General features: G+C 38.2%; 1 protein-coding gene across 2 annotated transcripts in view; it reads right to left on the bottom strand.

Moving 5' to 3' along the window:
* Positions 1-16,748, bottom strand: part of LOC150078262 (palmitoyltransferase ZDHHC16) — a 159,282-nt gene that overhangs the window by 122,502 nt on the left and 20,032 nt on the right. For both annotated transcript variants that reach the window (XM_090384673.1, XM_090384671.1), the window contains exon 3: positions 6,495-6,612. In XM_090384673.1, the coding sequence (XP_090240799.1) occupies positions 6,495-6,612 (118 nt within the window). The remainder of the gene's footprint in view (positions 1-6,494; positions 6,613-16,748) is intronic.

Below are 16,748 nucleotides of genomic sequence, written 5' to 3' on the forward strand. Positions count from 1 at the left end.
TTTAAATCCTTCGAGGGCATCCACCCTGTCCTTCAAGCTCTCATATAAGCCTATAACAATGCCAAGTTTGTGCCTGATTTCCTCGCACTCCTTACATCGCGTGCACACACAGACATTCCCTTGGCAATATCATGTCCCATTCCTGATTGCTCCACAAACATCAAAACAAGCATTGCATTTCTATAGACTGTGATGCAGAGGACAACTGCTCCCCTCAGTCTTCCCTGAGCCACAGCACTTCCACTAGTTTGAGCTTCTTGCTTTGCTGCTCAGGTATGAGTCATGATTTCTATTCAAGTTCAATAAAATTCCAATACAAAATATAACCCTAAACCTATATCCCAATGCAGTTATAACACTATATATATATATATGTATTCAGTATCGAATATTATCTCCAAGTTACATTATATGACTTTCTTATCCCTGTCAACTTATAGGTATTAATTTATGATGTTACGTTTGTAATAACAAGGTTGCTGTATTTATTTAGTTAAAAAAGTACAATTCAATTGACAATGAAATTTAGTAAGATTAATAAATTTTACTGATTGATTAATACTACTATACTCGCTATCTAGTTTTCTGTTAAACCTTACGCCATCTAGTTTTCCCTTAAACCTTACACTAGCACACGTTGTACCATATAACAATGGCCGCAAGGTACGAACAGTTAATCTACGGACACAAGGTATTATTTACTTTCCAAATTGCACTATCTAAATTCAAAATAAACCATGGAGCTTGACTAGGTCTATAAGCTACTTATAGAAAATAATTTAATCTAACAATTAAGTCAATAAAGCGGCTAAGTATAATTAAAAACTTTCGTTTGAGGGAGCTGCAAAACCTGTCCACACGTGGATTTGATACCCTTACCAATACTAAGTAATAACCTACAAAATCTCTATTAAATTCAATTTAAACTAAAGTATTGTTACTAGGAATATAAAGAAACTTTAAAAAATAAATTAATATGCCAATTTAAGTCAATAAAAAAGCAAAAACTTCACTTGTTCACATGTACTTTCGCACCCAATCACCTCAATGTTTACTCGAGCATTGTATCATAATGCCAGGGGCAAAGGTTGATGACGTTGTAGAGCGAATATCATCTTTTAAGGGCACAAAAGGTGATATAGTTGTACACGTTGGCACTAATAATATTAAGAGTAGGAGACCGGCAGAATTACTTAACAAGTACAGGTCACTGTTGAAGAAAAGCCGAGAATTAGGGTTGAATTTGAAAGTGTCTGCAATTCTGCCCAGACACGATAGGAGGGAGTATATGATGAGAGCCTTGTCGATCAATTCGGCCCTGGAAAGATTGTGCAAGGCTCAAGGGGTAGAATTTTTTTCAGCCTGGACTGTACTTGTTAACAGGAGAGATTGCTTCTACAGGGATGGGATACACTTAAATAGAAAGGGTGCAAGAATATTTGCTGATGCTATCGAGGCAGTGTTAGGTGGGTCGGAAAACTGCTAGCTTGGGGGGAGACAAAGACCAATAGATTGACAGTAGCCACTGGCAGAGGTGAAAGAGATTCTTGCACTGCTTCTATTAGAATGAGCAGAAGCCTGAAAAACAAGATGCATGGTATTTCAGAGACTGCTGGGAGCCATTGCGGTACAAGTAAACACATGGGTTGTGTTAGGGTAGCTAAGAATAGAAACAGGTGCAGGTATACTTGCGTGTACACCAATGCTAGGAGTTTAGTAAATAAATTTGATGAATTTGAGGTATTGCTCAAAACATCAAAGGCAGATATTGTTGGGATATCAGAGACGTGGTGTCACACAGATATAAGGGATGCAGAACTGCAATTTGGGGAGTACAACGTCTACAGAAAGGATAGACAGGATAGGAAGGGGGGAGGGGTTATGCTATTAGTTAAGAAACACATAAAAACCAAGGAAGTGAAGCCAGTCGACATCGCTGGACAGTGCAGTGTTGAGTCAGTTTGGTGTGACATAAGCATTGGGAGATCAAAATTGAGAGTAGGAGTGTGCTACAGGCCTAATGACTCTCTGATGAGTATAATAAGGAACTGTACAGGGAAATAGTGGGCCAGTAAATCAGAGAGTCTTATAATGGGAGATTTTAATTTCCCAGATATTGACTGGAATTTGGGGGCTGGTTACTCACACACTAGCAGGGCTTTTGTGGATTTATTGGATGATTGTTTTCTACATCAGCATGTTCGGGAGGCAACTAGAGGGAGTAATACTCTTGATTTGATTATCAGCAGTGATTCTTCATGCATTAAGAATCTGCAGATAAATGAACCACTAGGTGGCAGTGATCACAGTGTGCTGAAGTGGGATTTACTGAAAGAGGTAACTACCATTAGGGATAAAGGGAAGGGTTATTGCTTCCGTAAAGGCGACTACGATGGACTGAGACAGTATTTAAATTCTATACAGTAGGACCAACTGATGATGTTACCAACAGCAAATTCAAAATGGGAAGCATTCAAAGAACTTATCTTGGAAGCTACTAGGCTTTACATACCAACTAAGAAATATTGTTCAAGGTTTAGGCCAAAATGGATGTCAGATGAACTAATGAGGCATATGGCAGAGAAGAAAAATGCATGGGATACTTACAAATTAACACATGACACAGAAGCCTATGATAGATACAAGTTGATATGCAACCAAGTTACAAAGGAGGTTAGGCAGGCGAAGGCAGATTACGAGAAATCCTTGGCAAGGGATGCAAAGAAAAACAGCAAAGAGTTCTTACTTATGTAAACTCTAGAAGGAAGGGGATGAATCAGATTGGTCCACTTGATATTGATGGGTCAACTGTTGATGATCCTGCTCAGGTAGCTAACAAACTAAATGAATATTTTACATCGACATTCACACATGAGGAGTTATTCAGCGAGGGGAATGCCAGAGGTGTATTCAACTCTAGCAGTAAGCTACAGAATCTTGAAATAACTGGGAGTAAAGTGGAGGAGAAACTGTTGAAGATAAACACAAGAAAGGCACCCGGGGTGGATGGGATCTATCCAGTTATATTAAAGGAGGCAGCAAACCCTTAGCCATAATTATGAGAGCTTCCTTGGACTCAGGGGAGGTACCCATAGACTGGAAATGTGCAAATGTGACCCCAATTCACAAAGGAGGATCAAAGGCTGACACAAGTAATTATAGAACTGTGAGCTTAACTTCTGTTCCAGGAAAATTAATGGAGGCACTGGTTAAAGAAGCACTGCAGAATCATTTAGACAAGACTTCAGTTATAGCTCAGATTTGATTTGATTTGGTTGTTGTTGGCGCATCGGCTTCTATGGCCATATTGCACCTCCCAAGGTTTTTTTGCAGTACTTTGATCCAAGCCCGAGGCGGGAATCGAACCCGCGACCTTGGGTTGCCGGGCAGGTACTTTACCCACTCGGCTAGCCCGGTCGGCTATAGCTCAGACACAGCATGGTTTTGTTAAGGGGAAGTCTTGCCTGACCAACTTGATTGGATACTATGATGCAGTCACAAAAGAACTGGATGCAGGGAATAACTTTGATATTATATACTTGGATCTTAGAATGGCTTTTGATACTGTTGCACATGGAAGACTGCTACACAAATTGGAGCAGTGTGACATTGGAGGCAAATTGCTGCTATGGATAAAGGGGTGGTTGAGGGGGAGAAGACAGAGAGTGGTAATCAATGGACACTGCTCATCGTGGACTAATGTTATTAGTGGAGTCCCTCAGGGCTCAGTGTTGGGTCCATTATTGTTTTCTGTATTTATAAATGATATTGATGATGGTATATCAAGCTTAATGTCCAAGTTTGCAGATGATACAAAGGTTGGCAGGGTTGTCAAGGACACTACTGACACTATGCTGCTGCAACAGGATCTGGAAAGGTTGAGCAGATGGGCTGAGAGGTGGCAAATGAAGTTTAACATTGACAAATGTAAAGTACTACACATGGGAAACAGCAACCCCAGAGCAACGTATCAACTCTGTGGTACTACACTGACAGTGATAGAGAATGAAAGGGACTTGGGGGTGATTGTGCAGGCAGATATGAAGTTCTCTGAGCAGTGTAGACGGGCTGCAAGAGTAGCTCATGGAGTATTGTCAATGATATACAGGAATTTTTCCAGCAGGGATAAGGAGGTGATTATTCCATTGTATAAGGCAATGGTCAGGCCACACCTAGAGTACTGTATACAGGTCTGGAGGCCTCATTTCAAGAAGGATGTAGAGCTGCTGGAACGAGTACAGAGAAGGGGAACAAGATTAGTGAATGGAACAAAGGGGTGCTCTTACGAAGAAAGGCTTAAGTTTTGCAAATTACAGTGTCTGGAGACTAGGCACCAGCGAGGTGATCTGATAGAGGTGTATAAAGCCTTGAATGGTTTAAGCATGTTCAATGCTGATGGGATTCTTCCTCTAGCTCAGAAAAATCACCTGAGAGGGCATAAATTCAAATTGAGGAAAGACAGATGTAGGATAGACGTGCGGAAATTTGCCTTTAGCCAGCGGGTGGTTGGTTGGTGGAACAGACTTCCATCCCTTGTGGTGGAGGTTGATAGCCTAAATAAGTTTAAGGCTCAGCTGGACAGGTATTTTGAACGAACAGAGGGGTGAAGTGGAAGTGGGTTTTTTTTTTTTTTTTTTTTTGGCTGATGCTGCATAAGCTTGCTTTCTTGCATCAAATGCCTCTACTAATGCTAATGCTAATAATTAATGCAACTCAGTTACATTTTCGAATATTAATAATGGCAGATAAGAATTAAAAAGGAACAACGTCCGGACACGGTATGAAGTCTACTAAAGTAAGAAAAATTCCGAATTTGAAAATTAAACTATACGTTTTGAAGCGAATCGATTCCATTCAACGTTAAGTGGATGTGTGCAATAATTTAGGACTGGCAGGTTCCACTGTAAGAACAATTATAAAAAATAAAGAATTAATTTTAGCAGCAGGAAAGACAGCTGTTCCACTGCAAGCAACTAGGCCGGTTATTATAATTGAAATGGAGAGACTTCTAAATAATTTTATTGAAGATAATATCCAACGCATAATTCCGTTAAGTTGAATATTATTAAAGAAAGAGTGATCAGCCTATATGATGATCAGAAGAAAGCTCACCTTTAAAAAAAATAAAATAAAATGTGGAACCCTTTAAAGGTAGTAAGGACTGGTAAGATAGATTTAAAATCCAGGGAGAAGCCACAAGTGCAGATCGAAAAGGAGCCGAAACTTTCAAAAAAGAACTTCTAAAAATTATTGCAGAGTGGTGTTAAACTTATAAACAAGTTTTTAACATAGGTGAAACAGGACTTTTTTGGAAATAAATGCCTAAAAGAAGTTTCATATTGGAAGAAGAAGAAGAAGAAGAAAAAAACATGCCAGGCTTTAAAGCGGCGAAGGATCGGTTGACTTTATTGTTGGGTGGTAACACTGCGGGGATTTTAAAGTAAAACCCCTTTTAGTTTACTAGGAAGACAGCCAAAGTACAACCCAAAATCGAACAAAGTTACGAAAACTCGACAGCCCAGGACCATCAGACTAATAAATTCATGAATTTTAAGTTTAATTTTGATACATAACGTAGTTACTTACCACATAATTATATACATATTTAATGGAGAATATTTTATATGTACAAATTTTTAATATTAAATATTTTGACCGACATTTGTGCATCTTTTTGCTACCACTTATTATTGATTAGAAAATATCCTATGACATAGACCGCAACTCACAAATACATATGTTACATTACAGGAATACAGTGCTTGCTTAGCACTGATTCACTTAGCACTCTGTTTTTCGGGAACGAATTATCAGCATTAAGTGGTCACCTGAAGTGGAAAACTCACCTCATAATACAAAATTAGGCGCTCTACATGCATTTCCTGCAGGGTAATGTAGTAAAAAATCCCACATCACTGATAACTTGCTTGGTATTTCAATTGGACAGTAAATGATCAAAAACCAACATATGGCTTTAACAAATATAATTTACTTAAGTACTATTCTAATAGCGGACAATGCATATTTTCAAAATAACATGAGGCAATAGACCCAACGTGAATGGTTCAGACAGAGTAAAGTGGCAATAAAGTTTGGAGAATGTTGTCAGAAGTTTTTGGGTACTCTGAAACTAGAACAACACCTGAAAGTAATGGAATATCTGAATGTTGCAGACCAAATACATCCATCAAAGTTCCTGCTATTCCCTAACAGTGATGAATCTTTCAGTAAGTCAATACAATATACCATTAAAGCCCAAACCTCAAGTCTCAACCGCATCAAGCATCTGATGAGGCTTAAATGGAATATACATGTGGAATCGCCATTGCTCGCAGTATCGGAATTTTAAGACTCTGCAGGCAAACATGTTCAAGATACTGTTTTTACCCAATATCTTGAACTTATAATGTACTTTCTTGACAAATACAGTTGATAGCACAAGCTATAAAGTAAAATTTAAACCATTATAATTTACCAATCAAACCAAAGGATACGGCAGTGATGGTCCATTTTTAATACACATCTGTTACAAACACTACAATGATGAGTCCTAGGAGGCTTTGGAGCTATGCATTTTTTACAGATGGATACAGCTTCTGGAATGAGTGCACCCTTAAAAAAAAATAAACATAACTTGTTAAAAAGGATGCCTAAAAAATCAATTGTTCAATGTTAACCCTTGTGCATTATAAACATGGCATAAAAATTTCTTATAAATCAGTGTGTACTTTAAGTTACAAAATGTACAACAGTATTAATTTCAACATTTGGATTTTTCAGCAAAAAAACATTTTAAAAAAGAATAAATTTTGCAGCTATAATAAATCAGCACTACCTAAGAATGTAAGGTTAAGCCACTGACATAAGCACATTAAAAAAAAAGTTTTGTACAAGGTGTGGCAATAATAAGAACACATAGTGAAGGAGCTAAAAAATGGTTTTATTTTTATTCAAAGTAATCACCACCTGACTGAATGTACTTATTACACTGTTCTAAAAGTTTTTGAAAAGAGCCGGAAAGGTGTCTGGAGAAAAGATGTTCAGTTCGGCAGTTATGTTTTTCTTTATCTCCTAAACTTCCTGAACTCTCTTTCCTTTGAGAGCAGTTTCAATTTGGGAAAGAGGAAGAAGTCTGCTGGTGCTAGATCAGGGAAGTAGGGTGGTGGGGCCATTGTCATGCAACAAGAACCAGATGCCTTTCTCTTAAAATTGCAGCCTTATTCAGGAATGCACTTTAACAGTCTTTGAAGCACCTGTACACAGAACACACTATTGACTTTCTACCCTTCGGGTACAAATTCCTTGTGAATCACACCCTGTTTTTCTTAAAACATGATCAGCATTGTCTTGAATCGGAATTTTATAAATGAAACGTTTTTGGAGCTTGATGATTTTTAAGTCCACTGCATGCTTTGGTTTGCTTTGTTTAGGTTTTATTGGCACATTGCAACTAAGGCTATAATGCAACAAAACCACATCGTGGAAAAGATTACGTTTAAAATATTTCAGTGAACTAAAAAATTAGGTCATGTCAAACGGGATAATGATAAAAGTATATCAGTGGTATAAATGATATATTTTAAATAAGGCTAAAATGGTTTAAGGCCTTTAAATAATTAAAAACAGCTGACACGTGTTCATTGTCAGATAAAATCTGACTGAATATATAAGGCTCAGTCAGATGACTAAAATCATTAAAATACAAAACACGTTCATGGACACTCAATTAATTTATGCCAAACGCTTAAAACATTTTCACAATTCTCACACACAGGAGAGTCATCTGCCCTCAGCATGAACAGGTGTGTAAGATGACTGTGCTCTGTGCGGAGGCGAGCGAGAACAACTTCCTCTCTGCAGTTCCTGTGCAGACCAGACTGCCACAGTTTAATTATAGGTGAAAGATGTTTGATCATCTCATAATGGATGTCATCTGGCCCAAATGCACTCGCATGGGATAGAGACAGTGCCACTTTCAATTCCCATTCTGTGAAAAGCTGATTGTATGTCTCCCAGTTATTAGAAGATAGCTTCAAATGCTGCTTTTCACCTTTTTTTTTTTTTTTTTTTTTTTTCAGGGCCAGAAACTGGTGGGGGTAAAATGCTTCGGAAGACACTTTAGTAAATGTGTCCCCCTAGAGTGTTAGCAATTGTGGTTGGGTCTACAATTGCACATCCATTATAATCTAGAATCGATGTAGTGAATGATGTGTATCTACCCTTCATTTTCCAGACTTTATCCCAAACAAGCTGTCTGGTTGGTGGAAGATGTGAAACGGATCCAAAATTCCTTTTGACTCTGACGTCTGATGTAACATGCTTTTTCTCGGGCACATTTAAAGGCTATTAGATTATCTGTAGTGGGATATCAATGAAATATCTCCCAAACCTTGTTTTGTGCCTTTCTGGCTGCTGTGCATTCTTTGTTCCACCACAATTTTGGAAATGACAGAAACCGATTTGATGTTTTCGGAATTGCAATTGCCACTGCGTGGACATTACTTTCTGTTATGTACTTAACTGCCTCATTAATTGACTCCTGGCTGACTTGATCTATGCTACCCCATCTAGGACATCATGGTGTCCTAGACAGGTAGCATGGTCTCCCATTGCAAAGGGTGGATATCACAGGGAAGTGATCACTACCATAAGAGTTTCCTTCGAACTTTCATGTACATATAGATAGTAGGGAAGAGGAGCAGATGGAAAGATCAATGGCAGTAAAGGTAACGGGTAACCATGTGGAACAGGTAATGGGTAGCCATGTGGAAAAAGGTATGAGATCCCAAATTATGAAGGATCAGGTCGTTGTTTTCGAGCAATCGCTCTATATAATCCGACACCTTCCATTGATGTTCAATGGACATAATACCCACAGGGTATTATGTCCATTGAAATCCCTTAGTAATAGAAAAATGGGTAGCAATTGTTAATGAGATTATCAAGGTCTGCCTGGGGGATGTCGTTTCCAGGTGTCAAATAGATTGAGCAGATAGATGAGAAGAAACCCTACTGAAAGATGTATGGCCATGGCCTCTAAATTGGTAGTCAGTGGCATAGTTTAAAAGGGGGTATTGGTTACCCACAAGGTTGGTGACTCCTCCACAGGTCCATCCCCAGTTCTGTCTTTCTGAATGATAGAATAGCTACACATATGAAGGTCCTCATTTGCCTTTAAATATGTCTCCTGTAAGCAGAAGCACACTGGCTCATACTTAGGGTGCTCTCACATAGAATGCAGGTGACCGCTTACTTGGGACCAGCAGCTACAAGTAGCCTAAATGAACAATGTAAGTCAATAGGAGTGCATACAGTAACAGCATGTGGACAGTGGCATCGCTTCTTGTGTTAATCCCCCAGCTTACCTCAACAAAAAAAAAAAAGAAAGATTATCGTTTTTTGTACAATTCTGGTGGCTGACACTGGAAGAGATGCCAGATTTGTTTGGCATGGGACAATATACTTATGTATATTATATCTTACGTTCAAAATGTATTATTTTTTTTGTCTTTTATTATTATGTTTTTTACTTTTTCGATTTGTAACTATGCTTCCTCCTCTTTTCTAATTTATTTTCTTTCCCATTCTCCTCAACTGCTATCAATACATAATGCTTATTTATATATAGCTTCCGAATACTTCACAACTTTAACGTTTTTTTTTTTTTTTTCGTTGATAAATTTTAAATTCTTCACTTGCAAAAATTTTATTCCCTTCCTCTTTCAATTATTTCAACAAATTGTTGAAATAATTGAAAGAGGAAGGGAATAAAATGCCCAATGCAAGAAAATATCTTGCGATTGGGCATTAAACAACTTGCTCCCTCTCCTTTTCCCTAATTATTTATCTTTTGATAAGTTGCACCTGAAAATTACGTGACACCCGCTGAACTGCAGGCGGAGTTGATCAGCAATTTTACGGTCCAGTTTACCTGAAAGCTAAAGGGATTAACATTCCGCAATACAGTGGCGCCCGTAAAACCTACCCCACCGCATAGTGAGAAGTTGCACTGGTTCTATGTGTTCATACCCAGTGAGAAGCTTCAGCTGCATGTCGCTGCTGGTTCCAAGTAAGTGGTCACCTGCATTCTATGTGAGAGCACCCTTACATAGGAGGGTCTTGACGTCTTCACTGTTTTGACGGACACCATGGCAGTTCCACTGCAGAAATTTGAAAGTGGACATTACTTAGATTTGGTGGGTCAGTCTATGGGCTGCCGAAGGGATGAGGGCTTTAGTTTCTCAGTCTTGGATTTATCCTTTCTGAAAAAGACTAGACATTGTCCAGTGTCCATATCTCCGTCCGCAAGAAGTTCCAAGACCACGTCTTCATTTGTTTCTTTCACTTCTATCTCCATTTCTTAATTTGCCAAGGGCAGCGAATCAGGTTTTTTATTTCCTCATTATTTTGTTTAGGTAGAGGTGGAGCAGTAGGTGGTATCGATATGGGAGTGGCAGCTGACTGGGTGTTTTGAAGTAGCTTTGGAGTGTTCAGTAAGAGTGTGCAATTGGAGCAAAAGATTCTTTTGGTGGGTTTGTTTGTTTGTTATTTAGTTTCTAATGCTCCTAAAAACCAAGGCCATATGCATCAGGATATGCGGTGGTCATTCCCTGACCTTTCCGTATCCTCCGTATTTGGTGGTCACGGGCTCAAACCCCGGTCTAATCAAGAAGTGTGTGCTATGCACTGCTGCTCCTACCCACCCTGCTACGGAGGCGCCTCTTTTGGTGGGATTGTTATATCTGTTCGAATTCCAACAGATAGCTTCCCTGCAGCCATCTGTGCATAAGTAGGTTTATTACTACTTACTGGCATTACGATATTCCAGGCCTCCTGATAAGGAATATTCAGTTCCAGCTTGTGTTGCTCTATTTGCTTTTCTTGTTTCCACTGCTGGCATGCCCTTGGGTATGCCGGGTGCTCACTTTCACAGTTGGCACATGGGTTTTAGGGCTGTACATGCATTGCTTTCGTGGTCTTTTTCACTGCACTGAGGCAGAGGCAGGTGCTCCATGATAGGCCATCTTTGAATGCCCATACTTCTAGCATTTAAAACATCACAGTGGGTTTGGAATATATGGCCTTACTCTGCAATTAATGTACACTGCTTTTATTGAATTTGGAGACTATTAAATGTAAGGATGAGGTTTCTAGTTGGTACTGACTTCCCATCCTTACGCACAGAAATTCTTTTAATAGCTATTATTTCCTGTGGCTTAAATTCAGGGAGGATTTCTTCCTCAGTAATCTCAAGCAGTTCCCACTATGAGATGACACCTCTTGATGAATTCAGAGTTCTGTGCGGTGTCACGGTAACTGGTATTCCTCCGATTGATGTTGCTCAGAGTAGCTGCTTAGAATGCCTGTCATTTCTGGTTTCAATTAAGAGGTCCCCAGAACAAAGCCTCTTAACTTTAGGGGAACCTGCTAACCCCTCTAAACCCTTCTCAATGAAAAAGGGCGACATTTTTCCAATAGGTTTCTCAGTGTTGGAGTGCATGATCAGAAACCTGGGAATGGGACCTGACAGAACTTCAGTTCATGGTCTCTTTGCTGCTGTGGCATTTTCTACATCTAAGGTATTGTTTTCAGTTAGGGACTAGGTTGGGGCCCCAGAAGAAATAATTTTATCAGGATTCATGAGTCTTTTTGTATTGGTTCAGTGCCTGGGCTCTCCCACCTACCATGAAGCCCATAGGGTTGCCCAGTACCCTGCAAGTAACAAATGCACTCTGGAGTGGAATGCCAGGGCTACCCAGCCACCATACCCAACACCACTGCCAGCCTGAATCCTGTCCCTCAAACCATGAGGGTAAGGGCATGACATTGACATGGTTGACCCTTGCAGGCAAACCCACTAGTCGACTGATCCCAGCCAGGCCATCCAGGACCACCTGTTTTGTCGAAGTAATGGCCAAAGTGGTGTGTTGAAGCTGGGCCCCTCAATCACCAGGATCCCCCTTTCCGAATTTCCACAGATCGCAGAATATGACAAACACGCCAGATTCCATTGATGTTAGCCTGGAACCGAGGCTGTGGGCATTGGATTCCAATGATGCTAATCTGGAGGACCAGCAGTATCACTGGGAGGTCCCCTCACCAAGTACAAGTTGTTATTTGGTTTTTTAGGAGCATTAGCAACTAAGGCCATATTGCTCTGGGGATGTGCGGTGATCATTCCCTGACCTTTCCGCATCCTCCGTATTTGGTGGGCACGGGCTCGAACCCCAGTCTAATCAAAAAGCGTGTGCGACGCACTGCTGCTCCTACCCACCTGGCTATGGAGGCGCCCCATGTACAGGTTCCGACGTCGACGGGTCCACTGCATGCTCAGACACTGTCTCTGTTGTGCAAAAATACCAAACACTCATCTACAATGACAGTACAGTTAAGGCAATTCTGATTGTCTTGACAAGTCTGGATGAAGTCTTCACATGATGACATGCTGCTCATCCATGAGGCTGTATAGCACAAGTTTTGCACAAACCTTCCTTTCTCTAAATCTTCATACAGAATTTCATGAATTGCCTCCTTATTCATATCCAACTCATCAGCTGACATTCTGAGAATCAAACAACAATCTCTTGCCACAATTTCCTGAACTTTTGCAACTCTGTCCTCATTATGAAAGGTTTACAGACACCCATTTCTTGGACCGATGTGAACATTCTCACATTTTTCTTTAAAACACTTCATTCAAACTCACTGGTACAATGTAACATTTCATCACCATAAAAGTTTTTAACATTTCATGTGTTTCTGTTGCAGATTTTCTCAGCTTAAAGCAAGAATTATATTCATTAAATTATATTCATTCATTGCGCCATTGCAAAATCGTGACACAGTAACACTACTAATGAAACTGGTTGTTACTTGTAACCTGTCAGCCTACTGGACGATCTCTGTACCATCATTTTCGGAAAAGTTTGAACTACAACATACTTCTATTTATTTTCAAGGTCATTGAACATGACTGCAACAGCATCAGTTCAGGAACTTTATTGCCACACCTCATAATACTAAATGTATTTTTGTATATATTTTTAGAAACCTTTATTTCTAAAAACTATAGACTTTAAAATTCCTAATTTTTTCCTATGAACCTTTCTTTTTTAATTATTTTAAAGTTTACGGCTCCATTATTACACAGCAACTTTTATCTGGCTTTGTATTTTTACTTTCATGTTTAAATGATCTAGTGCCTATCTGTCCTCATCAGATGGCAACACAGTGAAACAAATGTTGGGGTACCATATTACATAAAATATATTTTCTCTGAGTTATTCTGGGTTTTTTTGTTATTTTCTCCACAGAAATAATATAATGGTGTAACATGGCCTAGGATACTGATGCATCATAAAACTACTACCAAATTGTTACATTTAAATAGTAATAATACTGTTTGGAACAACACATTTCTCTTATCTATTGTCATCATCAAAATAGCAACAATATTGCAGCTACCCCTAAAAGTCTATAGAAGAAAATAATGACTGAAGGAAAATAAAGTCCTTGCTCAGTTTAATCCTTGAAGGTACTGATATGAGAAGGTTGAACAGACTAGATGCACTGCTGTTAATATTGGTAGAAAATGAATTATCCTCAACTTCAACTGGAAGAATGAAATGCAAGGGAGGTTTCAGATATTTAAAAATACCCAAGACATCTGTAATCACATCTTATAAGTTCTGCAACCTTATAAGTTTAACATCTAAAAACTGATCAAATAATCAGTGAAATATGCAGTGTTGCACCAGTAATATTTCTGTTATATGCTTTTATATAAACTAATTAATATTCCTGTTATATGCATTTATATGAACTACTGATAAGTAAAAAAAATAAGTAGCAATATTTAATATTCTTGTTATGTGCATTTGTATGCAATGAATATAATCCAATGTCTAGTCAATTGTAATCACAAACGCCTCAGTAACTCCATTAGGTGGGTCCATATCACTAGAAAAAATGAAGCCAACTGCAGTTTTGAGCATCTACTTAAATGTGCATCTCTCCATTATGTTCTTAATAAGACTTAATAGCATTTGGTGGCATTAGCAGGGAAGTCAAGAACAGAGGGGAGGTGGGTTAACTATGGGCCCAGACATCATGCAAGAAGCCCAGATATTGGAAATTACAGAAAAGAGGAAAGAGAGGGAAAGGAAGTCCCTCTGAGGCTATTTTTCCCGTAATCTCCACGACTCTCAATGCCCTTGGGCATTTGTTGTCTATCCTTCGCACTCTCTCATCATTCATTATGAAAGTTTTTGTTGGTCCATTTTCATTGTACGAGTACATAAGGTCTGTTGCTAGCAATCTGATTGTGCATAGAATTTGTTCTGCCTCATTTCCACTGTTTACCAAATGGTACTGTCTGGGACTGCTTAGCCCACAATAAATTATATATTTAAATAATATAGTATTTAACATTTCACATTAAATACAGCAAAATCCCCTTTAACAGACACCTCTCTAAAGTGAACATCCCTTGTTGTGGACAGTCCGGCTTGGGTTCCAGCCATAAGTATATGTATGTTAAGTAACCTCTCTAAAAAGGACACTCTAGTATGGACATGGACACTTTGATAGCCGTCTTTGATTTTTCAACCTCCTTGCTAAGTGTCACGATATAGAATCACTACTGATATAGAATTTACAAACTTCATTTTGACTGTCTGAAGTAGTTCACTGGCGTGCACATCACTTAGCAAGGAAACAAAATTGTAAACCTGAGAGACGCTGTTGCAGAGAGAGAAAGGGGAGAATTTCAGTGTGAACGTGAGAATACAGTTGTAATCCGCTGTCTAATTTATTGTATAATACTGTGCAATTTGTGTTTAAAAAATTAACATCCTACAAATGGACTCTAATGCATTCGCAATTTGTATGCTACATTAATAAAACTGTCAGTCAAACTTAATAGGACACTTTGATTGAAACTTCTCTGTAGTCTATCACCACCAAACATATGGTATTTCTAGATCTTCAAAATAAAAAAACTGGCTTGCTACCATCTATCTATTCTTTAAGGCTAAGTTTTGTTTCCTCAGAGTGTGTGGTTATTACAGAACTGTAGTAAGTTTCAAATGGACAAATCTAGACAATTATGAAATTCTGTGTAGAGTTCCAGGCATGAGTAAGAATTTACATTTACATTTTTGCACTGTACTACAGTATATCTCGAAAACAGTTAACTGTGAAAGAAAAGTGATAGAATATCCTAGAAAAGAAAAGTGTGGAGTTCGTAAGTTAGCTGATCATTTCAAAATTGGAAATACATCAACAGCAATTATTAAAAATCAAGAAACTGTTAATCAGTGGCAGGATAATGAAAATGGAAAGAAGTATACCATCTCTGGTCCTATAATTCAAACCAAAGAAAAAGAAATTAGAAATTGCTAAAGAAATTGGCACCACTGACTTTAAAGCATCTAATAGCTGGTTAGGTAAGTTCCATGTCAAAAGATTTACTTCAAAGCATTTTGTGAGGAGTCTACTGATGTTAATTTGAAAACAGTTTCTAAATGGGGAAAAAAAAAAAAAGGCTGCCATCAATACTTGTTGCATATTCACCAGAAAACACACTGAATGATGATGAAATGGGTCTTTCTTTTCACACAGCTCTAGAAAAAGATGGGCTCCTGAAATAACTCTTGTTATAAGCAAACTAAATGTACATTGTACTACAAGCTATAATCTGGATTAGTGCAACATGGAATGCAGTGAGTCACTCTACAATTAAAAACTGCTTCCACAAAGCAAGATTTGATTTGAGAGTTAGGTAGTGTGATGGTGACTTTGCAGATGCAGCCGATGCAGTCTGTACTTAATAGCTTGCTATGGACACTAGGAAATCCTTCACTGAGAGGTGATAAATATGTTTCTGTAGACTCTAATGTAGCAATGGAAGGCATAAACACTGAAGTAAAAGACATTGTAAGTGAATTTATGAACAATGAAGAACTTATGAAGAAAGAGGAAGACGAAGAACCTGAAAAGGATGAACAATAGCGTGACCCCAAATTAAAAAAATATGCTTTGCATTACACTACCTAAACACATTAAAAGATTTCTATGTGAGCAGAAACGAGTTTTACTTAATATTCAAGTATGGAGTGAAACTAATAAGTGATCTAATTATTCACAATGAAAATGAAATTGTCAAAATGAAATACCCTAAACAAAGCAATTTATATTCATTTTTTACTAAAAGTTAATGATATTTTATAATAAATAACACAAATAAAATGTTATTTATTAAAAGTTAATTGAAACTCAAATGTATAATGATAAGCAATAAAAAAGTCTGTGTTAAGTAATCAGTTACAGTGAATTTCATTTTAGTTTAATTATTGAAACTGACTACACACACACTGACCTCAGCAAAGTGGACACCTCCCTACAGCAGACACTTTGTTCTGCCTAGTGGTGTCTGCTATAGAGAGGTTTCACTGTACTCAAATAATTCCACTAGATTTCAAAAGGTACAGTGGAATTTTGTTTATTCAATATTATGATTTCTTCTCCCTGCAGGGGGAATCCCAACCAAATCTCTTAGTCTAACTAAATTTGTAGATGGTAAGAGGTAAATGAAAATATATAACAATGCAAGTTTTTTTATACAAAATAATGCCATGTAATTTGAATAAACATGTTATTTAATTTATTTAATAGACATTATCATTAGGAGGAGTTTCAGTCCCTGCAGCCCAACCACTCTGTGGGTACAATCCTATATTGCCTACTCA

Source organism: Mastigoproctus giganteus, chromosome 11 (genome assembly GCF_048544385.1).
Source record: "Mastigoproctus giganteus isolate SK-2022 chromosome 11, ASM4854438v1, whole genome shotgun sequence".
Classification (NCBI taxonomy): domain Eukaryota; kingdom Metazoa; phylum Arthropoda; class Arachnida; order Uropygi; family Thelyphonidae; genus Mastigoproctus; species Mastigoproctus giganteus.